Source organism: Rhodamnia argentea, chromosome 8 (genome assembly GCF_020921035.1).
Source record: "Rhodamnia argentea isolate NSW1041297 chromosome 8, ASM2092103v1, whole genome shotgun sequence".
In the NCBI taxonomy this organism is placed as follows: Eukaryota; Viridiplantae; Streptophyta; class Magnoliopsida; order Myrtales; family Myrtaceae; genus Rhodamnia; species Rhodamnia argentea.
The window spans coordinates 5,866,450-5,893,045 of record NC_063157.1 but is presented as its reverse complement, the minus strand read 5'-3'; the positions used below and the strand labels follow the sequence as shown (position 1 = coordinate 5,893,045).

Here is a 26,596-nt window from a genome sequence, read left to right as displayed (position 1 = left end):
GCTTAAGCGCTTCCCCTCTGTCGCCTTCTAAATGCCTAGCGTCGATGAGGCCGCCTCACACTCTCCTCTTTCACCTCATGAGGAGACTAAAAGGCGTATGAAGTTATCGGGGTTAGAGGGGGGGCGTCTTAGCCCTATTTATAGAGTTTTAGCCGGGCCCTCTCATCACGGGCCGGGCCGACCTTGGCCCACACTAGTCGGGCCTATATTTGGCCCATTTAGAATCCTTATATTCCTTTTTTTAGTAGACCAACCCCGTAAAAATGGTAATTACAATTCCAATTAATATAGCCCACATCAGGATAACTCTTACACTAGTTACTTGAAATTTTTCTACATGACAAGGGTCCCTCCAATTTAAGAATTGTTCCGTCATTAATTTCATCTCATCAACAAATTCCATTCTCTGTGCAGGACGAACACCAAAAGAGCTATCAACATAATTGAACAAGATAAAAAAAAAAATGACTTATGCTCCATATTTTGGGTACCTCCATAAGAACGAGTCTTCTTAAACTTATGTGAAGAATAGCTTCAGCTAGCTTTTTAGACAAATTATAATCTACAACAGCAATATAATGAAGAGATGTATATCAATAAAGAGGTTTCTCACGTCAGAAATCACGGATTTTTCATTCTACTAGTGTCCATACCAATGTGGACACCAATTTTGGTGCAATATCGGATCATAAGAAATATTGAGGAATCAAGAGATCTCTATTTCAACCGAAAAAGCCAAAAGCCAAAAGTAGAGACATCTCAATAAGAGCAGTTTTAACCAAACATGAGAAATCAAGAGGAATGAGGAGAAAAGCAAGAATTTGAACATCTGAAATTCCTTCATTGATATAGCAATGTTTTAGTTTCAACATTTGATCAATTGTTCTATTCTCACTCAAAACACAATGTCAAAATCTAGTGTAACTAGAATGCTATTTTGTCTGGTTCTCTTTAATGAAAAGATAACTCATGGAAGAGAAATTTTGTGGGGCACTATGCACCTCTAATCAGTAAAGAAAGTAAAGTACATCTTGAAAACTTCTTCGACACCACAGTTTCTATACATAACTAAATATACATGCATCAAAAAAGCAGAAAATCGGCTAGAATAATATGCATCAAAGCCATCGGAAGACGGCCCTTCGATCTACCGAAGGTGTGGGGTTTTTGTGCGATGGTTGAAGCGATTCCTAATAACTCACAGCAAAGATGCCACGTGAGGAAAACTATGGTGCACACCGAGCCCATGGGGAAATAAGTTCAGCAAAATATCACCATCCACCATCTTGTGCCAATCTTTATGACCGGGAAGAATCCATCTTGCCCCCATAATGTCCAAATCAAATGACGAGCCTCACAAAAAGTGGCTACAGCATCAAGTAGGTTCTCAATTCTACCGCGATCTAGATGCCCCATTTCATCATATAGTAGATCGGGATGATTTCCAAAGGTGGCACGGAAGAAGAACATGCACCCAAGACTAAACAAGTTGGCTTCTCTTGTTGGCTGCGCCCCAGGACAAATCATCTTCGGTGCTCGCCACCCCGAGGCTTCACAACACAACGGAGATTTAAAAAAAATCGCAAACAAGTGTAGAAGATCGAACTTACCGTTGTCCAAATTTTCCCAAGTGGGCAATCTACTAATTTCTATATCGGTCCATTTGACCGATAATATTTTGCTCCTAGTAATCAGGACATTACTAGGCCTTACATCACATTAGATGATATTTAATCCATGCAAATGAGTCAATCCTATTATCATTTTCCCGTATCATAAGTAGACATGATAAAAAAAACCAAACAACTAAATAACATCTTGAATAATTGAAATCTTCAAAGCCATAAGAATTACCTTATTAGGTTTAGCAAAAGCAATGGCGGATGGCCACTACTCGTCCATAATTCAAAATTCTCCATTTCCCTCATAAGAACTTCCAATTTTTCTCTGTGTTCTATATTAAGGATAAAAGAGAAGTCTCTATTAGCATAAACTACTTGAACTAAGTCTAAAAGACTGCCGCCATTACAAAAATCTTGGCAAACAAATATAAAATACTTCGTTTCCAGCACACCATCATAAAGTACGACATTTGGACGACGACGGTTTAATAGAGTGTCTTTTATTCCTTTCGTTACCCGCCAACGTTCACGGTAAAGCCGCTTCACCGCAATAGGTCTATTGCCATAATTTCCCCGAAAACAATACTCCCATGACTACCGAATTCGATTTTATCCAATATACATATAACAATACAATGACGGATAGAATAGCTAGTCCCTTCACCCAAGCTATTCTACACTACGAATATATCGTTAGAAGCATCGCCTAACTTTCCACCTTCGTCATTATGCGGGCATCCGTCAAAGATACTATAACGCCGGCTAGCATCATTCTTTATCCACCGTCTTGACACACCATAAGACAATTGGTAGTGCTTTGGAGAAATGTAAAGACAATTTGGCAAGTTGTGCTTTAAAAAGCAACTTTGAGAGAAAGACATACATTATCACTCACTTGGCCAAACCTTTGATCTTGGATTGTAAAAGAGAATCTCGTCTTCAGTCCAGGATGAGGTTCATCAACAATAATTTTTATGACTGGCTGCGTATCATGAGGTAAGGTTAAGCAAAATCATGAAACAATTAGAGTGGTACCACAATCGATATTAAGGAATCACATATCCAACTTACTCTTCTAAAGAACTTAATGAATTATAAGATCAAAATGTACAATATAGACTTAATTTGCCACATAATAAATTCTTGACATGAAAAGCCATTTTCAACAACCATAACAAATAGCACACAATTTGTGATTGTGAATTCCCTTGAGCCATGATCCAAGACTTGGTCCCCAATTTATAGGGGCACTTTATTCTAAAATCACAAGGGATGCCATTAGCATTGCTCTAGTCATGATACATGTTGAACCTTATACATGCCAACACTTAATAATACTCTACACATCCCGTATGTGGTCATATTCTTGTGAGCTAATCTTAGTATTTCCAAAACCAAATGGAAATACGGGTAAAATGCCCAAAATACCCCTCAAAGTACACATATATGGAGTTTTTATGCATTAATCCATCCTTAAAAGCTTCAAAATTTTAAAATAAATATATCACATTGTAGAGAATTTTCATACGAGCACAACGATACAAAAATCGACCGAAACGGAGCTTCCACACGCCCGCACGCACCGCCTCAAGAGTCGGCGCGTGGTCCTCACACGCGGCACGTGCCGGTCCTTGAGTACGGCCAAACAGCCGGTCGGACCGGTCCGGTCTAGCCGGGATCCGGCCCGAATGTCGGCCCTACCGCTCGCCCTAACCTCCTACTAGTCGGACCGATTAACCGTTAAAGGCGGCCTCGGCCGACATCACCGACGACGTCGCCTAACAAGTGGCAACTTCTCGTAAGGCGATCGCTTGTAAGGCGGTGATTGCCACGCCGACGTTAGACCTAAGGAGGTTCGCTCGTCGCGCATGACGCGCATGTAGTGTAAATTGTCGTCGCCCTCGAGGTGCATGGCCGCGTGTGCGGTGTCGCATGGTGGCCAGAGACCACTCGTTGGACTCGTCTCGTTGAGCACAATCCAAATATGCAATAAAATTCAAGTTTCATTGGACGAAATTCGCAAAAAAAGGCATAAACTCAAGGTTCTAGCTCCAAACTACAGCGGCTCTGATACCAATTGTTGGCTGTCTAAACGGTTGCCCGTTGTCTCAAACGACACCCTAGGATCGCCATAATAGAATACTAGAAACAAAACAATAGAGGAAAAGGAATTTGTGCACCCGATTTGGAATTCATCATTCTTGATGCGGAATTCTGACGATCCGGAGCTCAAGCGCTTCCCCTCTATTGCCCTCTGAATGCCTAGCGTCGATGAGGCCGCCTCACATTCTCCTCTCTCACCTCATGAGGAGACTAAAAGGCGTATGAAGTTATCGGGGTTAGAGGGGGGCGTCTTAGCCCTATTTATAGAGTTTTAGCCGGGGCCTCTCATCACGGGCTAGGCCGAGCTCGGCTCACACTAGTCAAGCCTATATTTGGCCCATTTAGAATCCCTATATCCCTTTTTTTAGTAGACCAACCCCGTAAAAATGGTAATTACAATTCCAATTAATGTAGCCCACATCAGGAAAACTCTTACACTAGTTACCCGAAATTTTTCTGCTTTACAAGGGTCTCTCTAATTTAAGAATTGTTCCGTCATTAATTTGATTTCATCAACAAATTCCATTCTCTGTGCAGCACGAACACCAAAAGAGCTATCAACACAATTGAACAAGATAAAAAAAAAAAAATGACTTCTGCTCCATTTTTTAGGTACCTCCATAAGAACGAGTCTTCTTAAACTTATGTAAAGAATAGCTTCAGCTAGTTTTTTAGACAAATTATAATCTTCAACAACAATATAATGATAAGATGTATATCAATAAAGAGGTTTCTCACGTCAAAAATCACAGATTTTTCATTCTACTAGTGTCCATACCAATGTGGACAGCAAATTTGGTGCAACATCGGATCATAAGAAATCTTGAGGAATCTGAAGATCTCTCTTTCAATAGAAAAAACCAAAAGCCAAAAGTAGAGGCATCTCAATAAGAACAGTTTTAACCAAAAATGAGAAATCAAGAGGAATGAGGAGAAAAATAAGAGTTTGAATATATGAAATTCCTTCATTGTTGCAGCAATGTTTTAGTTTCAACATTTGATCAATTGTTCCGTTCTCACTCAAAATACAATGTTAAAATCTAGTGTAGCTAGAATGCCGTTTTGTGTGGCTCTCTTTAATGAAAAAATAACTCATGGAAGAGAAATTCTTTGGGGCGCTATGCACCTCTAATCAGTAAAGAAAGTAAAGTACTTCCCGAAAACTTCTTCACACCACAATTTCTATACATAACTAAATATACATGCATCAAAAGAGCAGGAAATCGGCTAGAATAACATGCATCAAAGCCATCAGGAGATGGCCTTCGATCTGCTGAAGGTGTAGGGTTTCTGTATGATGGTTGAAACGATTCCTAATAGCTCGCAGCAAAGATGCTACGTGAGCAAAACCGTGGTGCACACCGAGCCCATGAGGAAATAAGTTTAGTAAAATATCACCATTCACCATCCTATACCAATCTTTATGACCGGGAAGAATCCATGTTGCCCCCATATGAATTTCTTTCCTAAGATTTGAAGCGAATTGTTCTAATTGCGGTTTGTCACCGGCATCACGTAGAAACAACGGTCTCTTCGCAGAATCCCAAAACATGGGATGATCAATCCATGTTGATATTTTTTATTTGCCAATAAATAGAAGCAATTAAATATTGATTAGTGTGATTTATGAAAATATTAAAACCATATTAGCTTAATGAAACCGCCCTCTTACCTCTGTTTAGGATCCGGGTTCAATAATGTCCAAATCAAATGACGAGCCTCACTAGAAGTGGCTACGACTACGATGAGGTTCTCAATTCTACCGTGACCTAGATGCCCCATTTCATCATATAGTAGATTAGGGTGATTTCCAGAGGTGGCACGAAAGAAGAAGACGCACCCAAGACTAAACAGGTCGGCTTCTCTTGTTGGCTACCCCCCAGGACAAAGCATCTCCGGTGCTCGCCACCCCGAGGTTTCACAACACATCAGAGATTTATAAAAAAAAAAAATCGCAAATGAGCGTAGAAGATCAAACTTACCATTATCCGAATTTTCCCAAATGGGCAATCTGCTAATTTCTATATCGGTCCATTTGACCGATAATGTTTTGCTCCTAGTAATCGGGACATTCTTGGGCCTTACATCACCTTCGATGATATCTAATCCATGCAAATTACTCAATCCTAATATCATTTCCCCGTATCATAAGTAGACATAATAAAAAAACCAAACAACTAAGTAACATCTTAGATAATCGAAGTCTTCAAAGTAATAAGAATTAGCTCATTAGGTTTGGCAAAAGCAATGACGGATGCCCACTAGCCATTCATAATTCAAAATTCTCCATTTCCCTCCTAAGAACTTCCAATTTTTATCTATGTTCTATATTAGGGAAAGAAGAGAAGTCCCTATTTACGTAAACCGCTTGAACTAAGTCTAAAAGATTGCCGCCATTACAAAAATCTTGGCAAACAAATATAAAATGCTTCGTTTCCAGCACACCTTCATAAAGTATGACATTTGGACGATGATAGTTTAATAGAGTGTCTTTTATCCCTTTCGTTACCCGCCAACGTTCATGGTGAAGCAGCTTTACCACGACAGGTCTATTGCCATAACTTCCCTAAAAAACAATACTCCCATGACTATCGGATCAGATTTTATCCGATATACACATAACAATATAATGATAGATAGAATAGCTAGTCCCTTCAGCCAAGCTATTCTACATTTTGAATATGTCATTAGAAGCATTGCCTAACTTTCCACCTTCGTCATTCTGTGGGCATCCGTCAAAGGTACTGTAATGCCGGCTAGCATCATTCTTTATCTACCATCTTGACACACCATAAGGCCGTTGGTAGTGCTTTGGAGAAATGTAAAGGCAATTTGGTAAATTGTGCTTTAAAAAGTAACTTTGAGAGAAAGACATACATTATCACTCACTTGGCCAAACCTTTGATCCGGGATTGTAAAAGAGAATTTCGTCTTTAGTCCAAGGTGAGGTTCATCAATAGTAATTTTTGTGACCAACTGCGTATCATGAGGCAAGGTTAAGCAAAACCATGAAACAATTAGAGTGGTACCACAATCAATATTAAGGAATCACGTATCCAACTTACTCTTCTAAAGAACTTAATGAATTATAAGATCAAAATATACAATATATACTTAATTTGCCACATAATAAATTCTTGACATGGAAAGCCTTTTTCTACAACCATAACAAACAGCATACAATTTGTGATTATAAACTCCCTTGAGCCATGATCCAAGACTTGGTCCCCAATTTGTGGGGGCACTTTATTCTAAATCATAGATCGCAATATATCTAATAAAGTGTAATTTTTTCTTTCAAATACACCATTGTGTTCCGGAGTTGCAGGAGGTATCCACTATGATAAAATTCCATTGCTTTTAAAATAGTCCAGGAATTCAGTATTAAGGTATTCACCTCCTCGATCAGATTGAAGAGCCTTAATACTCTTTTCTATTTGCTTATCAACTTCAAATTCGAATTTCTTGAACTTTTCAAAGGATTTGGATTTATGCTTTATTAAGTACAAATAGCCATACCGTGAATGATCATCGATAAAGGTAATAAAGTATGAATAATCGCCTCTATCGGGTTTCGTAATTGGTTCACATATATCTGTATGTATCAATCCCAATATGTTAGCAACTCACACATTATATCCCACAAAGGGCAATTTTGTCATTTTTCCTAAAAGACATGCATCACAAGTCAAGTACGACTCAAAACCGGATGGATTAATTTATCCGTCATTACTCAACTTATTGATTCTGTCTTCTCCAATATGACCTAACCGGAGATACCAAACATACTTTGGATTTGTGCTATCTCTAGAGTGTTTATTAGTTATGGCACTTACATCATAATTATTTTGCTTATTAATATTTGTAATCGCATTACTAGATATTATAATGGTATAAAGATTATTGATTAACACACCCGAACCAATACATTTTCTATTATAATAAATAGAACATACATTGTCAACAAAAGAAAATTCATAAGTCTCTTTATCCAAACGAGGTATGGAGATGATATTTCGAACAGCATTCTCGAAATGCACTCGCTAACCGTATGAAAGCACAAGGTCAGAAACTTCTATTGACCTTGTGTGCACTTTTTTTTTTTAATTTTGGTTTTTGTTTATATATATACGTATATCATATATACACACATATGTATATTAAAACAAAATAAAAGATAATCAACATGTGTGCAAATCGGGCACAACAATTTGTGTCGATTTAGGACGTGCGTGCGCATCATATGCACATATGGGAATAACCAAAAATAAGAATTAAATTAAATCCTAGTTAATTTAATTTCAGTCCGACTATTTAGATAACCGTGATTGCAAATATATTTGCAATATCGTCTTTCTGTTCAACATCATCATATATTGGTTAAGGTGTGTGACATCCTAATGTTCATTATTGAGCTGGCAATAAGACATATAATAACATATTAGTACTTTCAAGAGAATTGATTGTCTCCATCAACCTTCGTGTCCTACAAGCCATGAGTGATATCTAACAATATGTCTTGGCTACCCAACTAGTGTGAATGATTTAAAAACATAATGAACATGTCAACTTTGGTTACAGTATAATTCAATCTCTTTGTCTTATTATGTCCCGATCAAACAAAGACCATGGAATATTTGTCAAGCCACCAATTTGATCATATGCACAAATCTAATCGACATGCATTTATACTAGACATGAACATTTCATTCTCGGTTACAAACTTGGCTGAGAATTTCAATCCAATGGCGCGATTAGATCGCATAGGACATCACTATTATACCTTGTATGTAACAAGGAGACAGATTCCATTTCGCCCGGACGTGTAACTTCGTATGTGAAAGAACTAAGACCATCAAGTACATAGACGGATCAATGAACCGGCAATACGCGTGCTCGTGAACCATAGCAGTCCAAAACACAACTCAAGACTGTGCTCGAGGTCTAAGGATTATTTACATAAGACCAAATCATGAATAATAAGACATTGACCATGCTAATAGCTTCCATGTTGCTAATCGTTTAATGCTTGTCATGTTCGGTTAACTTATATGGTACAAGTACTTGTGTTCTAACTCGGGCATTATCTAATGACTCGTGATTCGGCATTCCCTCAAATATTCAACACTTAATGATGAAGTTAAAAACACACCGGTCTCAACAAGATCATTAATATCCAAGAAATAATCCATCTATCGGGAACAGTTTAAAGATTCAAGATAATTGTGAACTTGTCATTGACATTCTTGATGTCTCAAGAATAGGTACAATCACAACCGATCTTATGGAATGATTCATATATAAATAATTGGACAACTGAATGAATACGTCTTTGCCATTAATTGCATAAGAAATATAAAGTACAATCGAAATCCTTAACATGTAATTATTACATGGTTGCTTTAGGGCATATGTCTAACACCTTTCGGATTTTGTATTGGGGTTGAACTGATCGACACCAGGTGCTAGATTACATGGTCTAATACAAGCAGCACCAATCACTAGCAAACCAAACCCACTTAGGAGGAAAGCCATTTGCCACGCATTAGATTTGGGGCATGTCTTGCTCTTCTCTCCACGTCTATATGCATCTTTGGACTTGCGGCTGACGTAGTTTGAAATCAAACTTAAATGTGTACTTGTTACCTAAGAAGAGCGAGTCATATAGATGTGGAGATGCTAGCATGTGTGGAAAAGAGAATTACCATTGTTACCAGAACTGAGGAAACAATGGTGAACACTAGTGTCTTATAGCGCCCAAAGTGTCACAAAGGAAAGCTTTCAACAAGGTGGGGGGGTTGGCGGTGCCATTGAAAATGTTGATGAGATTAGTAGTAGTGATGCTCTTCATGATACCTTCCTTGAGTCTGCTCAGACTTCACAGCAAATTAAAAATTCGCCGTAGCCCAAAAAAAAGAAGGAAAAAAAAAAGGGATAAGTACATTATGAGCGCTATAACTTCAGTACGGCGTTCACTTGAATGCCATAACTTTCAAATCGTTCACTTAAGTGTCATAACTTTCAAAAATCGTTCACTTGAGTGTCACGTTGGAGCAAAATCGTTCACTTGAGTGTTACAGCAACTTTTCCGGCGTACCACATCGCCTTTCCGGGGTGCCACGTCATCTTTCCAGCAAGCCAAGTTAGCTTTCCGACAAGACACGTCAGCTTTTAGGCAAGCCACGTCGGCTTTTGCGACGTCCACGTCAACATGGCACTCAAGTGAATAATTTTTGAAAGTTATGGCACTTAAGTGAACGTTTTGAAAGTTATGACACTCAAATGAACGTCACACAAAAGTTGTGGCACTTCCAATATATTTTTCTAGAAAAAAAAAAGGCACTGACCACGCACATGCAGGGGCAAAAGGGTCATTGCGGCTTGGCGTACGAATAAGACAGTATCTCCCTCCTTTCTCCTTTCAGAAACGCTTCAGTGAACAAGAAACGAAAGCTATACAGACCCAGAAAGTTCTCAGCCATCTTCGACCTCCGAGTCTCGAGGTAAAGGCATTCATTTCAAGGTGGGTAAATTTTTTTCTGTGCACACGTTGATTGTGGCTCTGTGATCTTCTCTGTTCTTTATCGGCTCTGCCATCTCCTCATAAGCATCAAGTCTTTTAAAGGTCTCATTTTTACTCGCATTTTTCGTTTATTTTCGAATATTTCTTGGTCTTTTAGGTTTTTTTTTTCCGCATGTTTCAGACTATAACTCCTTCCTCCCTTTAGATTTGTGGGGATTGTTGTTTGACTTATCATTTTATCGTTCTTCGCGTTCTGAACTTGAAATATAATAGGGGTTACCTTGCTAAAGTTTCAATCTTTCTCCTGAACCGGGGGATGGGCATTTCAAAAGCCTGTTTTGACCGAATACCTGTGGGGATTAGGACATTTTGATGATAGGAGCTAGTTATGTTTTCAGGTATGGAGTTTTAGCATTATGCTGTAACGTGTTATGTCGTCTGAGATGGCGTTTTACTGCTAGGTTGCTGCTTGTCGTGTTAACTCAGGAGCATCATGGAGAAGGAGAAGCAAGTAATGGGAAATGAAGTTTCGAGTGAGAAGGCAATGAAGCTGAAAAGTCTCTGCCCATACCCTATCGAGCCTTATGCTACGGGCGAAGGTTTGCCTTATGCTCCCGTAGATTGGCCAAATCCTGGGGATAATTGGCGTTGGTGGGTTGGCAGCAGGACCCTTCGTTGTGGTTGCTATCAAGACGGTCTTATTACTTCCAAAGCGTCTCTGTGTCCATGGCAGTAGTTGCTTTAGGAGCAAGTCTTCGTTCAAATGCTACGTCTCTTCGCAGTTTCCCAACGCAGATGTTGAGGAGTTATTTGCTTCTTTTCTCTGGAAGGTTCCCTCTACGGAACAGCGCCGGAGCAAAGGTGAGGATTAAGTCTTACATAGTTTTGGTTATGTCGTTCCTGACCTGTCAGTCAATTCGGAAGTCCACTGTTTCTGAACGTGGAGGTCTTTTTGATGGTCATAACGTTTGTATAAACTCTAGTTTGCGATTACTTGGTTGTTCATCTCTGTGGTGAGTTTCAAAATTCTGCAAGGACCCTCCTATTTCCGTAAAGGGAATTTGGGTCAAGTATGAATTCCGGCATTTCTTCTAGTGGGGAAGTGATGTGACTGAAAGTTTGCTCTTTGTTTCACTATGCCTTCTATAATCTAGGTAACTGATAGTACATAACAATAAGGCTCAGAAAATTTATGGACTCGGTCATTTGCCACTGCTGGTGGAAAACCCATTTGCTAAATTCTCAGAGGTGATAGATCTTATTTATGTATTCTGGCTTAATCACTTTGTCATTGGAGAAGTGTATACCGGTTGCTATGTTCAAGCAAAGATTGTCGAGCTGAGCCGAGATAAGCAAAATTTAAGATAGCGTTCGACTTCTTGGTTGTTCCGGTTATTTTTGGATCACTCTGACTTGCAGATTTGCATCCAGATATCTCTCCACAGGTACCACCGGTTGAAATTGCATCTAAGAGGATGAAAGAAGCCCCCTGTAATTCCAAGATGCTGGAAAAAACAAGACCAGCTATGTCACAAGCCTTTCCTAGGTGCAGAACGCGAGAAAGTTACAAAACACCAGCTCCAGCCAGCACCGGAAATGACGAGTCTGTAATTGACTTGTTTTCCCTAACGGATGATGGTACAAACGATGGAAGTGGACTTTCAGAACATGGCTCTGATCCGCAAATTGATCTTGAGGACTTTGCTTCTGACCAAAGTCTCGGTTCCAGCTGCTATGCATCCAAGGATTTTGAGGCGCAAGATATGTGAAATGTCCAGGAAGTTCATGCTCAATTTTGTGAAGAAGATGTTGATGACTGTCTGAAGTCGTTGGAACGTATTCTTTCTCAGCACAATGTTGAAGCTCAGGCACGGACTCCTTTCACTTATGTAGGTCCTGATATGGCAGAGGAAATGTCTACTCACTGCAAGAAGCTTTCTTCCATTCTTGCCTTGGATTTCTCATGCTTGCTGTCCTCAGAGTGCCTGGAGGAGATTAGTTATTCAGTTGAGAAGCTAACGGCCCATCCCATCTCAACTTTCGATCAATTGCTTAAGTTGAAGTTGGTTGAAGAAATCCCCAAAGCAGGCGAGGTTTTCCTGCACGCTAAGGGAATTGCTGAGCAGGCTACCAAATTTTTCGAAGATCTTCAGGCCAAGGACAGGGTTTCTTCTATAAAGAGGGAGTACAGTGAGCTGAAGAAGGGAGCAGGAGAATTACAGTTTCAGATAGATTCCAAGTCATCTCTTGTGCGAGAAATAGATGAACAAATCGTGCAGCTTCAATCTAGGAGATCTGAACTTGCTCGTGACCTCGAGTCGAAGAATAAGGCGAAAGATCGGGTTGTTGCTGAGCAGAAGATTATGATGAACTCTACATCAGCTGTCATGTGAGAGATCCGGACTGCCGTTGCTGCAATCCCGATATGGGAAATGAAGAAGAAAAACGCTGAAAAGCGAATGGCTGAGATTCTCGCCAGGTATGCGCACTCAAAGGTTTCTCCTTTGAGAAGTCCGGCTGAAAATTATCTCTCACGCAACAACTGATGATTTCAGCAGTAACCATGCTTTGTAGCCTTTGTGTTTCATTCCTCACTTTGGAATTTTCTCAGTGTTTCTTGGATTGACGTGGATAGGAAAGCTTAGTTTGGTCAGTTTAAAGGGTAACCAGTTGTCATATGAACAGCTAGTATTAATGGAAAGAGCTGCTAGTAAAAACTCAATGTGAATCACAATTCACGACTATCTCTCTGAAATTGTATCTGTTCGACTACTTTGTTGCTCCTTTGGCACTTCTCATGCTGTTGTTTGCAACGGTATACACAATGTAGCTCGAAGTATCAGTAGATGAATGCACGAAAAAGGGATACAATCCAAGTTGGCTTGCCATGGCAAGTGATTCATCGGCTTGAGTCACCAGTTTGTGACGAGTCTTGCTTATCTCGAACTGCAAAATCTAATAATCCGGCTTATCCATAGGCTAGTCTTTGAACTTGGAAACTCTTTCTGTTGCATATGCAGCAAATTAGCAGGAAAATGTGTGATAGGACTTAGAGACTTTCTTTTATCTTTTCGTGTTGCCGAAGGCTACTTGATTCAAGTTCTTGCTTCTCCCTTGCTCATTGGAAGAGCCGTTCTCTTTTTGTGTCAAGTTCTTGATTTTGTTTGTTAATCTCTGAAACTTAGTTCATTCTTTCATGCCACAGATATCTTGGACAAAATAAAATTTGGAGTCTGCTTCACATCTTAGCATCTTCACGATCATCTTCCACTGTAATGATTCTAAGACTAGTAACATATTACCTTATCGTGTAGGATAGAGAAATAAATCATTTCAACTTTTATAGCTTGAAATTGATTGATGGCATGTGTACTTATCGACTTTTTTAATGATGTCAAATGCACATATAATACTAATGCAAGGATATAATTTCTTTTCTACTTAGTGCTTACTAGGGATGATTGGTTCCACAGTAGGCGGTTCACACCTTGAAATCGGAAACTGCTCGCTAAAAATCGATTCCACAAAATGGTAATCGGGGGAACTGCCCGTCAAGGTCTACAATCACTTCAATCCCGCCAGGATCTCTTCTCTATTTGCTAAGAGATGAAGAACATCCTATTTTTACTCCATATGTTTTAGTTGATGTTGTCAACACTTCAATTAGGAAGCCCTTATCTCCCATTTGTGTTGAATTATAAATCCTTTAGAACATAAAAGCTCCACAATTGAACTTTCTAACAAATTTCTATGATCTGGTGTAATGGAAATGCAGTTTTCCAATGCAGGCTGATCTGGAAATTTCCGTAAATGTAATTTGCATCCAATTGTAACGAAATTTTATGAACTGCTAAATGACTAGCTTTACAATGATTTCTTCAATATTCGTATCTTTGATTATAAAAGTAAATTAATTGAAAATTACCAATTTTGTGATTAGCTAAATAACCCTCCACAAATCTCCGCGCATTATTGATATAATTTGTGTTATTCAATTGCTTGCGCTCTCTAGTAAAATCGTCCATAAATCTCCGATTTCGATTTTTAGACATACATCTCCCAACGGGAGCAACCGAAAATTTGAGATCTAAACTATGAAAAAGCTCTGATACCACATGTTGGCCACTATAAACCTCGTTTTGTTTCTCAAAAGACTCAAAAAATTCAAAAATTGCTTTTAGGAGAATATTAACGCCATTGATAATTTTCATGAGTGATGAAACATATCTTTCACTTTTACAAATAATATAAGTATTTTTTTTTTTTTTGGATGAAAAAGTAGTTTTTTTTTAAAATATCTTCGAAATTGTAAATTTGCCGTTAAATAAAGGACACTTAATATTTAAATTTAAGACTTAAGCCGCTTTACTTTGCTCTTGAATCGGAGATCTATTCCCCCCAGTAAATTCCCGTTTCTGCGCTAAGTCCCAACTCTCACTTCTCATCCCGAAGGTAAAAGTGTAAATCTCAATTTGTCAACGAAATGTCTCTTTTTTCATTATGTATTTTTAAAAGGTGATTATCGTAAAAAAATGATTGCTAAATAAAAAAAAAGTATTTTAAAAGATCGTATTATATTTTGGTTGATTATTTTTCGGCATCATAACTTTTTATGTTTTCTTTAAGTAAATTTATTCACCAACCATTTTTCACACTAGTTTTTTTTTTTTTTTTTGGTCCAACATTTTTCACACTAGTTGAACATTAGGTAAATAGACAATAACGATCAATTCACGTGTGTTCCTTCGTTAAATATTATTCCTGGTGTTTATATGTGTAAAGTTAGGACTTTAGTTTTAGCTTTCTCCGGTTTTTATGTTTTTAAATTTTTTTTTTACCGCATTTCAAGAATAAAAAAGGAAAATATACTTTTATTCCCCAAAATTAGACATGCTAACAGAAATGATAATTAAGGGTGAGCGACGCATTAAGATAAAGGGCCATTATTTTGAGGTAAACGTCCGGTACTTTCGAAGTATTGGAGGGGCCCTCGCCCTCTCGCCGTCGCCGTCGCCGTCGCCGTCGCCGTCGCCGTCGCCGTCGCCGTCGCCGTCGCCGTCTCGCCCTCTGCAACCGTAACCTAAGCACCGCCCTCGCCCTTGTCCTCTCTCTCTCTCTCGCCTTGGCGATCTACTCGTCGACTCGGAAAGCGATATGGCTGAGGGATTTCTTCCTCCTGATGGTGGCACTGGGGGGACTAGGATTGGTAAGATCTTCCTATCAAATACAGCAATCGGTATGGGAAGTGGTGGGATCACAGAGTTCGAGGGCTTCTACAATGACAGCATACCTGTTGTGGTCAAACGATCCCGAGCGGATCTGCTTCCTCTTGCCTATTGAATTCCTGAGTTGATACATCCAAATATTGTTCGGTATTGGGCAGCTGAGGGCGACAAGGATTTCGTGTATTATGCTGTAGAGCGCTGTACTTGCAGCTTGTATGATTTGATTCGAGTACTCTCACCCCATTCATATTCTTCAGATTTGTGTGTCTCGCCTGATGATTCACCATCAATGGTTAGCTATAAGAGCAGGTTGAGGTGTCTTAGGGATACGATGCAGGATGTTAGCTTGTGGACCGATGGTGGCCGTCCCTCACCCTTGTTGCTGAAACTGATGAGGTATTAGTCTAACTGTTTCGGATTTGTATTTGTAGTGACCTCGCTTACATATGCCTACATGATTCAGAATGATTTCATAGAGATTGCTGGCACAGATGTTGTATTTGTAGCTGTCTTCCCCTGGAAATCAATTGGGTATTGTCTATTACGTAGCGATTGGTTTTCCCATTTCGGTAGAATTGGCATACATTCTCTCTTTTTGATAGAGATGGGTAGATGCTACGGAATCCTTGTGCATCAATAAAGTAAATGATGATGCGATTGATACGGGATATGCAATTTTGTTTCCAATGATTTTGAGTAGCCTAAGATACTATTTGGTTGCATTGTTTGTTTAATTCGTAATTTCTACTCTATAAAGGGGTATGGCTTAGTATATAATTTTGTTTCCAATTATTTTGAGTGGCCAAGATACTATTTGGTTGCATTGTTTGTTTAATTCGTAATGTCTACCCTATGCAGGGAGGTGGTATCAGGACTCGGCCATATGCATGACTTGGGATTACTCCATCGGGACCTAAAGCCTCAAAATATCTCCATTACGGGGAAACCGCTAGTTGCTAAGCTATCTAATTTAGGAACTGACCTAAGTTAGTGCTCACGCAGATTTAATGCCATTGTCTCCTTTCTTCATTGACTGGTGGATCTATCATATCCATCTATACATTGTCCCAATGGTGATTGCTTCTTCTTCCTCCTTTTTTTTTTTTTTATGTTTTTGTTGATGTCTGATGTGTGTCTTGCAGATGATGGAACCCCAGGATGGCAAGAACGTGATAGATATCTTCGTCCTTCAATTCCGGCAATTGATATGTTTGGTTTTGGTTGTGTCCTCTTCTTTTGTGTCACCGGTGGAAAACATCCATTGGGAAGAATCCCTATGTTAAGAGAATAGTTGATATAGCAGGAACAAAAGAGGGAGAAGGAGAAAGAAGGAAGGGAGGTAGGAATAGAATTGTGATTGCTTGATTCTTTAGTGTAACGTAATGGCCTCTTAAATAGCCGAGTACACATATGAATATCAATTATAGATAGAAACTAATTGATAAATGTAAACTAATTGATGGCTATCCTTCTAGATAGAAACTAATAGATAACTATCCTTATTAATGCCGATTACTATCCTCGACATAAATGGAATGTGAATCTCCTTAGCCTTGTTTAGGCATGTTTTTGCGCCGTGAATATACTTGCAATCCTTGAGACGTAACACCCTACTTCAATATCATGAACAACAACATGGATCTATCCTTGCTGGCCTCCATGCCTGAGGCTCATGATTTGATATCGAGATTACTAAACCTGGACCCCATATTGAGGTGAGAGTGCTCTCATTGAGCTAATTGAATTTTAATTGTCATAGACGTGACACCAATTGATGCTTTCGAACTTAGGAAGTCGGTCCATCTCAGCTTTGTTCATGTAATTGATTTGCTTGAGCATTCTGGACAATAGTTAATTGCTTTTAAGTACCTGGCAGGCCAAAGGCATCAGAGGTGCTTCAACATCCATTTCTCAGTAATTCAGGGACAAGACGGTCCTTTTTTGGTGATGCCAAGGATAGGGCAGTGAAGATACCGCACTCCACGGATGCTCCAAAACTAGCGAAGGTACTCTCGCTCTTTCTCTCTAAGGCATCAAAGGTGCTTCAACATCCATTTCTTATTAATTCAGAGACGAGACGGTCCTTTTTAAGTGATGCCAAGGATAGAGCAGTGAAGATACCACACTCCACGGATGCTCTAAAACCGGAGAAGGTACTCTCGCCCTTTCTCTCTATCTCTAGAGTTGTGATGACATCCGTAGCTGCTTGCATACAAGGCTCGTGCTTTGATGTTTGTGGCAGGAGATGGGACGATTTCCTGCACCCTTGATGGAGGTGGTGTCTCTATTCTGCAAAAAAGAAGTTGTCTTTAGGAAGTACTTAAAATATTTTAAGTGATGTTTTCACCCTTTGGGATCTCTGTCGGAAGGATCTTGAGGAAGAAATTAGGCGTCAATTGCGCATGGCCAAAGTTTTACAGCCAGATATTTGGTCGTGCCCTTTTTAGCAACAGCATTGACATGTAACGACATTTATTCAGCTTGTCAACCTGAACTTGCATCATGGTAGATGCCTGCTTGCAGTGATATTGCTTGTGCATCTTGGTTTCATCTTGGCACTGATTATATTCATGGTTTGTTTGAAAGTTAGGATGGTATGTTAGGACATTAGTTTTCATATACATTACTGCGAAAGAGCTTGCAACCGAACCGGTATTGTGAAAAATTTGGTAAATATATCGCGTTAGATTTACATTGGTCTCATGGATGTACCAGTCGGCATGCCGTAGGCTTAAATACTAGGTAGTAAACCTGGACCGAGTGCCCCAAGGGAAGCTTCAGAGGATGTAGCTCTTGGAAAAATCATTTGAGGCAACATTAACTCGTGTAATCCAAAGGGATGGAGTCCAAGTTCGGCTTGGAACAACATTGTACGTAAAAATTTATCATGTGTGTTAATGGGTAATTTACGGGCATGTTAAAATTCATGCGGCCCTTCAATTTAAGTGCAATACTTCCATCATCGCTATAATTTTGCATAATTAGAGACTGCGCATGAGAGTGCAGGGTGAGCAAGAGAGGAAGATTCAGAGACTATTTGCATCACCTCGAAGGCCCCTGATATACTAGGGCCAACTAGATGTCGATGTTGGAAGGATCTTGAGGAGCAAAAGCCACAACTGCGTTGTCAAACCAAGCATGAAACACTCACATTCTGTATAGTACCCACCGTAATCGATTGTGAAGGTTGTGTACATATTGGATTTTTAGGATTCCATTCAAGTCTCTCTCTTTACTCCCAAAGCCACAAGCGAGCGAGAAGGAACAAGACTTAACATCAACGTTGCAGATGGGACATGGGATGCTGGAATGTACAGTGAATCCAATTGCCCTCTCTTTAGGGTTATATGAGTCCAAATTGACTGAAACATACAAACAAGGTCTCCAGTAAATGAAAACGAATCGAAGCTATGTTCAAAGAATTTTCAGCTCAAGATCAGCATGGCCGACGCATGCCTTGTGCCTTTCGAAGCGGTCTCTGAATGCTTCGACAAACTTGCCGTGCACCTCGTTGACCTGCCAAATGGAGTTTGAGATAATAAACAGCAGTATAAACCACATGGTAGGTTTAGAAGAATCCAATTTTTGGAGTTGTTCAGAAGAATCAGTGCAGAGCTCCATTCTTGCTGTGTAAATGTGAAGTCAGGTAAAAGAAAAGCAGCAAAATATGTTCACAAGACAAAAACTGACAAAATTTGCACCTCTTCCACATTTTGGAAGGGCAAAGGAGACCTGTGAAGAGAACGCTGTAAAACACTACAGCATGTGGAGGTGCATTCCAGTTCTACTATAGACGTGTGACTCATTGAAAATCATCAACAACCCCGCAATCTAAACTTCTTAATTCAGCAAGGAGAGTCACACATACCCAAAAATTTCCCCAGAAGAAAACCGGAGTGAGCTTAATTGCTCTAGAAATTGCAGATGCAAGTTTCCACCAGGCTGGAAGTGAACTAATGAATGCCATTTATCATGCCACACAGTCAAACATCGTCCTTGATCTCACTGAAAATTGGCAAAAAAGGCGTAAATATTCAGCAAAACATGTTGCCTGATAGAGTGAGCTGAACTGTGACAAGAAAAGATGGGAGTTCGGAAAGTTAGACCTCGGAATGACGCTCCATGAGGAAGGTCTCTTGTACACCGCCGGGCACAATCATACAAGAGGGAAATGAAGTTTTGTCTTAGTTGCCGGTGGGAGACTCAACCACGTCCATATACATCTCAGAACTCCATTATTAGACAGAAAATCAAAGGCTCCGTAAAATGCATAAGGACTGCAATGGCTAAGGGGGGAAAATCTAACTGCACTTCTAGGGCTAATAAGAAGTCCATAAGAAGAAAAGGTTGGGCATTAGCCGCCTGCTTTTCACAGTTCATAGACTAATCAGAAGTTCAGAAACAGAAAAGCTGGCCTCATCAACCTGCTCTTCAAATAACGTTTTATCCTATATTTCCAAGGCAAATTAGATTAGACATGAACACCGATGAATCAGTCATGTTCTCCATTGATACCATATTCATCAACCTTTTCACCCCAACCTAGTTTCTATTAATTCAACTGGAAGAACAAGAAGAATGCGAGGGACAGACCATAGGCGAGATTAGGATCAAAGGCTTGTATATCCTCCCCGTGCAGAGTAACAGGGAAATAACAGCAAGCATGCTTACATATGTACCTGAAGACCAAACCCACCATCCGCAAATCAATCACATTCTGGACAACTCAATACCGAACTACTCACAAAATCAGTTCATAAGCTTTGAAGACAAGACCAAAAGGAGAGGAAAAAGAGATAGAAGTTGTTTCACCGGAAATGATCCGCGATGAAAGATCTTTCACCGACAAGCTTCCAGCTTTCGGATTTATTGTTTTAAACGGGCTCTTGTAACTATTCTGGACATGAAGTAAATAAATGGCTAAAAGCGATAAACAAGACAATAAAGTAAAATGCGATAAAGGTAAATGCTTGATAGGATAAATTGCAGAGTAAAAGATAAATATTTGATTGTTAATTGATTGGCCCCTTACAAAGAGCTATCTCCAACTATTTATAAACTAGCACAAGGCAAAACCGTCTTCTACGGTTTCTTCACGTGCACCTTATCTCGAAATTTCTAGATCTATCTCGGTAACTGCTCTTCTTATCATTTAGACGGTTTAAACACATACTCAACCGCTCCGCATAATCGTCGGTGCCATATACCGACATAATGGTGTCACCGACGTTTTCCTTTAGTCGAGCGTCTATTTGCCCTGCACTCCTTCCTGACCGGGAGTTGGTTTGCCGTATCTCGGCTACCAACGCGGGTATCTTAATGGGCCTTGTGGCCTCCCGCAGGCTCCATGACCAAGCAAGGCTCAAGCCGATTTTCGATGTCAACCCCCCTCCAAAAGAATTGGGCACGTTTGAAAATCTGCACGACTTCTATTACCGCCTCTTCGTGATAGACCTTTGTCGTTTTGCGTGAGATGTGCCTTGTTTACCGTGGCTTCAGCATTACGAACTTATCAACAAACTCCTTCACCAGAGGACTATATCTCTCGGCACAAGGCGTTGGTCAATGGTGAAGGAAAAAGTGTCGCTATTGGCACTTTGCTTACCTTCGACAAATCGAGTCCGCCGAGGGGAATGTTGGGTCCCTGTCTTGCCAAACCTAGGGTCCCAATGTCCGTCCGAGGTTGTTTTCCTCGGTGCAAAGATGAGAAATCGCCCTTTGGGCATACCAAATTCAATTGGTCAGTGTGGTCGTCACCGTCGCGCTTCAGGTCTTTTCCTTCTTTCGATTCTAATTTCTTTCAATAGTACAATAGAATCAAGACTGTGAAAGCGCAAGTCTGGTGCGAGGTCGGAATTGATAAGGCACTCGAATTCTTTTGCTTTGATTGGAGCCTCCACAACGGCCGCCATTGGTAAATGACCCGAATTCCCTTTACTTTACATCGAATACATTTTGTACAAGATCTAATCTTGTCTGACGCTAGATATCAATCCTCCCATTGACACGTCCTCTGCCAACAAAGATATTGCTAATCCTGTGGCTGAGGCTCAAATGGAGGCTCAAAGCACATCTGAAGGACAAGCGGAGTCACCATCCCGAAGACCTAGGAAAGATAATCTGAAGGACTTTGCCCTCATTCGATATGCTGGTCTTTTGTCGTCGCAAACTCCCAATTCCCCAAAGGAATAAGCCCATTCTATCACTTCGTTCGGCTTCCGCCTACCGTGATCATGGTGTATCACGATTTTTGCCATATTTTCCGCAAACAATTTCACCCCGACCATAATCACATCTCAGATGAAGACACTTTCTCGGATCGGGTCCTTAGTACAGCGGACCTTTGTATTGACTTACCCTCTTGGGAACAGTTTCGGCCAGGATTTGCGGTGTACCACCCTCAATATTGCGCCAGACATTTTGGACTCATGCAATGTATGCCAATGCCTCGCATCTTTTCTTTTCACTTCCCATTTCCAGCAATTCGGTACCATCACTCCCGTGACGCCTTCCGTTGCCAAGAGGAAATTGAGGAATTCTTTGCCAACCGGTGCGTTCTCTTTGGCAATAACATCCATCCTGGTAACACCTTTGCTTTCGCCAAATGGTGGGGTTCTTACCGCATGGCCCTATTCCCTGAACATGCCAACAAAATAATGCATAGGGTGGTAGTTAGTCCCTTCCTGTCTGACACATCGAGGTTCTAGGAAAACTTCACCTTTAACGACATCTGGCCAAGCTATGGCTTGTTCCTTTATTTTATCTTTTAAGGTTTAAAGCTTGCCATATTTACATTGCAGCAAGCAATTCACTAACCCATACACGACCGACATCCAACCGCAGCTCAAAGCACTCCCACCGACTGAGCTTGATGCAATCGGGGCGTTTATCCTCAACCGACCAATCCGGACCTTCATCCGATCCTAATGGTGAGCAGACTTCACCCGGGGTGCTTGGCACATGTGACTTTTCAACTTAGCATGCCTTGGTATCGCAAAAGCGTGCGCATTTTCAATTCTAGTAGCCATATCCTTTTACATGGATGCCTCGTGATTCAGGCGTTATTCTAGTTGTGTCTAATAAAATAGTACATGTAAGTTACTGGTTTTTTTTTTTTTTGGCGGGGGGGTTGGTTTGTTTGTCCAAACACTTCGACAAACATGTAACTCAGACAATGGTCAAGAACTATGATCATTCGGGCATGGAATGTCAGGAATAACTCGCGACATAGAAAGAGACACGGCATATGAATTGTCTGCTTAGCCAAGTAGTCGGGCCGCGGCATTGATATATAACGAGTTTCGCTCAATGGCCCTGATGCATTCGAGTATATTTTGCTTGATCCTTGAACGCAGGTGGTCTAAGATCGCTTCGCATTTCCCCGGTCGCACAGACAACAAGATCAAGAACCAGTGGAACACGAGAATCAAGAAGAAGCTGAAGCAACTTGGACTAGACCCCATCACTCACCACCCAATTACAGAGGAAGATCCCAGCAAAGATGGTGACGAAGGCGACCAAACTAATTCGCTCACAGAAGAAGAGGGAGGGCTCTCAATGGTCAAGCCCATGGACACCCAAGTACAGCAAGAGCAACCCAAACTGAAATTCGAGGAAGCAACCGGATTTTCGTGGAGCAACTATGAATTGCTGCTGTGTGGCAATCTTGATGAGGGAGTTCAAGGGCCAAATCAAGAACCGGAAAGGTCAATCTCACAGAGCTCTAATTCAATATACTTCATGTTGATATAGCACTTGACTTCCTGTAACCTAAACTGGTTATTTTCAGTGCCCGAGACCTAGTTCAATCAATCTTTTTAGACCTTGCACTACTGATATTCCACTACTGTAAATAGGATATTTATATCGAAATATCTAGTACATATCATGGATGATGAATGGTTGGAGTCAAGAGTCATACTTTTCATTATCCGATTCAGTGCAAGTTTCAGTAGATTGATGTACTAGAAGGAGATATTCAGCAATATTGTCTGTGTCTTGAAATCATTGAGCTCATACATGAAAAGATATGCATAGAAAAATGGAAAGACTAGAGACTTATGGAGTGTTCTGACAGAGGTATCTGGTGATGAAGTAACTAATCTGATGGGCACTACAAAGCAACAAGGATACCCACTCATATCCGTGAACCTAAATGGCCATATATTGGAGTTTGAACAGGTGTTATTGTAATGTTTATAAGCTCGAATCAAGTTTGACATGCTTTGCCTGGCATTCATAGCAGAAGCTTTCAAATTTTAGGTGGTTGTGTCCAGTGAAATCTGAAATTTTGCTTCGCTGCCGTCGCAGTCTATACTATCTGCATTGGCTGGTGGGGGGCTATGGATTGTTCCCTTGGTTCATATGAGATACAGAAGAAGTTCCTTTTGGAAACACGGTGCCGAGAAAATGACATATCTGACCTTTTCAATTCTTCTAGCAACAGCTTAGGCTTATCGGAGGAGAAGGATCCGGAAAGATTTAAAGAGCGCTCTTGGATCAAGATTAATATTTATCACAGTGGTTTTTACAGGGTAAAATATGGGGACAAGCTTGCAGCTCAGCTTATCAAAGCAATAGAAAGCAATTACCTCTCTGCAACAGGTAAATTTGGCGGGTGCATCCTGCCAAGTTTGATGCGATTGCATGCTAGTTTAAAGTTTAAACTTACTGAGTAGTTGTTTATTTATGTGTCGGGACTATCAATCAGGCACAGGAAGTTGTAGAGCATGAAGACGCAATCAAACGATTTGAGTCGTGGGTAATGAAGAAAAAACTACCCTCTTCTTTCAACTGATACAAAAATGGTAAGAACACCGGCAGACCTAGGGGGCAGGCCACGGCCTCTTTGTCCGTACGGTTTGCAATTTTCTTCATACTGAGTACTAATCAATATTAAAAGAGAATGTGCTCTATTTTTTTTTTAAAAAAAAATTTGTCTCGCCATCCAAACCCATAATTATTGGTCTACCATTTGATAAGGACAAATACTTAGGTACTCCTCTTCAGCTTCTCAATGAGTTTTCAAATTCTCCACAGGCTGCTTATAGCGCCATGATGAGGAAAACTATAAGGGAAAATCTCCTCTGATGTTTTGAAAATGACAAAATAATCAAAGGTTACTAATGTGTTTATTGATTGAGCAAAGCCAGGTGAAAGAAGCACAAATCGTTATGCATATGATGTATTAACAAAACGTCTTAAGGTTATGAATTATCTATCATTGGTGAACAAGGCATTGGACGTAGAGGTGTCTATATGATGGAGGTATCTAAATAAAAGGTAAACAAGCCTATAACGGGAAGTTCGGCAAAGCTTGAAAGGACCTTGGATAGGTAAACAACGAGATAGAGCCGTCATTACCAATACACTTGAAGGGACCGGAAGATAGAGCTCAAGATATTGCATCCGAATTATGTATCTAAAGTTCTGGATATTGCATCCGAGAAAAGAAATTTATATTGACCTTAATTAGATATTTAGACTCAAGAGTATCGTGTATCTATCTTTGAAGGAGTTGAATAATATTATCCAGATTAAGTGAAGTATCACTTATATAGATTCAACTACACCTTTGAAGAAGACTTATATGCGAGCATTAAGGACACTATTAACTTCCAACTCGGTGTTATCTCCGTTCAGATTTCGAAAACAAGTTCCGTGTTTTTCATAAGCAGTGATACTCATATTGTGAAGACTGCATTTGTTTCCGGATACTGTTCAAAAACTACAATATATTTAGAATCCAGAAACACTTGTTCGGACACTAAAGACCAGTTCTATTTCGATGACCTGTTCAAATACGGTGAGATACGGTCATATTCAAAAACAATTCTCATATGAAGACCCATAGATGATGAATGCTATGTTTGGTTGAGAATCTATTATTAAGGAAATTTGTAATCTTCGATTTGGAAGATGATTCTACAATGTAGCGTAGAATATCTCAAGTTGAAAATTACCTTTCTATAGACAAGCCTACTTCCATCAATGAAGGATCCTCCGATAGAAATTAAAGATTTGGTCTTATGGGCGACCGAATCAGCGGGACTTGGATTTTTATCACTCAACGGCTGCTAAATCTTAAAGATACGGTCTCGTTCAATTAAGGATTGGAGACGTCCAATTAAAGATTAAAAAGCGATCCTCCATAGATCCGTCCAACGCTTAGTTTGGGGATGAAGGAGTATAAAAGGAGATCATTAGTGCTGTTATGGGAGAGAGAATTTAGAATCATAAATTTCAAAGTGCAAGAGAACTTCAGATTGTACACACTTGTCTTCGTGAGCTTAACATTATAATCTCTAAAAGGCTTTGTAAGAGTGATTGAAAGAAGATAGTGTGATCTATTAAAGAGAGTATCATTACTTGTTATAAGCCTCCATTGATTCATCTATTAGAATCCAACCTATCGACTATCGGCATGGGAGAGTAGATGTAGGCTTGATATAAGCTGAACCACTATAATCATCATGTGCAATTTTCTTTATCCTTAAACTCTTCTTACTTTATTTGATAGAATATTGCATATTGGTTTTTCAGAATCATAAACCGCATACAATCGGATTCCGAATTATTGTGATATCTGATTTGACTCTTTTATTTCCACTATTTAAAGTCAAAATAATTCAGAATCACCTATTAACCCCGATATTGCTAGATTCAACAATTGGAATCAGAGCAGGTTGCACATCATTTTGAAGTGTTTTCCTTCCGAGTTATGGATATATTCTGTCTAGCAATATTTCTTCATGATCGGGTGATGCACAATTCAACAACAAGCCTCCTTACTTCGATAGCAAGGACTAGAATGTTTGGTGCAACAAAATGAAGTGGTTCTTCAAGGCATCAAATAACTTGATGTGGAATGTTGTGACAAGAGGAGTAAATCCTACTAGCCAACTATCATTTCCGGAATGAAAATAATACACTACTGCAATCCTTTCAAAAACTAAAAGGACAAAAAGAGAAGCACTTGATTCTTAAGCTGTTCATTCTCTCTTTTGTGCTTTATCTACTCCTATATATAATCATGTTGCAAAAGAAGAATCTTCTAAAGCCATATGGGATAAACTCCATGTCACATACCAAGGACCCGACAGTGTCAAGAAGACCAAACTCAA

General features: G+C 39.9%; 1 protein-coding gene, 1 long non-coding RNA gene and 1 pseudogene across 2 annotated transcripts; 2 read left to right on the top strand and 1 right to left on the bottom strand.

The window, feature by feature from the left end:
- Positions 1-10,741: 10,741 nt before the first annotated feature.
- Positions 10,742-12,641, top strand: LOC115741357 (annotated as a pseudogene).
- Positions 12,642-15,310: 2,669 nt separating this feature from the next.
- LOC115741358 (serine/threonine-protein kinase/endoribonuclease IRE1b-like) lies at positions 15,311-17,981 on the top strand. The gene is made up of 6 exons (XM_030675233.2): positions 15,311-15,869; positions 16,332-16,459; positions 16,616-16,741; positions 17,074-17,188; positions 17,350-17,479; positions 17,716-17,981. Exons 1-6 carry the CDS (start codon positions 15,763-15,765, stop codon positions 17,809-17,811), a joined length of 702 nt encoding a protein of 233 aa, XP_030531093.2. The 5' UTR covers positions 15,311-15,762; the 3' UTR covers positions 17,812-17,981.
- Positions 17,982-18,609: 628 nt separating this feature from the next.
- On the bottom strand, positions 18,610-19,311 carry LOC115741376. The gene is made up of 2 exons (XR_004015461.1): positions 19,175-19,311; positions 18,610-18,989 (listed from the first exon to the last, which is right to left on the bottom strand). It is a non-coding gene; the product is annotated as an uncharacterized LOC115741376 (long non-coding RNA).
- Positions 19,312-26,596: the final 7,285 nt, after the last annotated feature.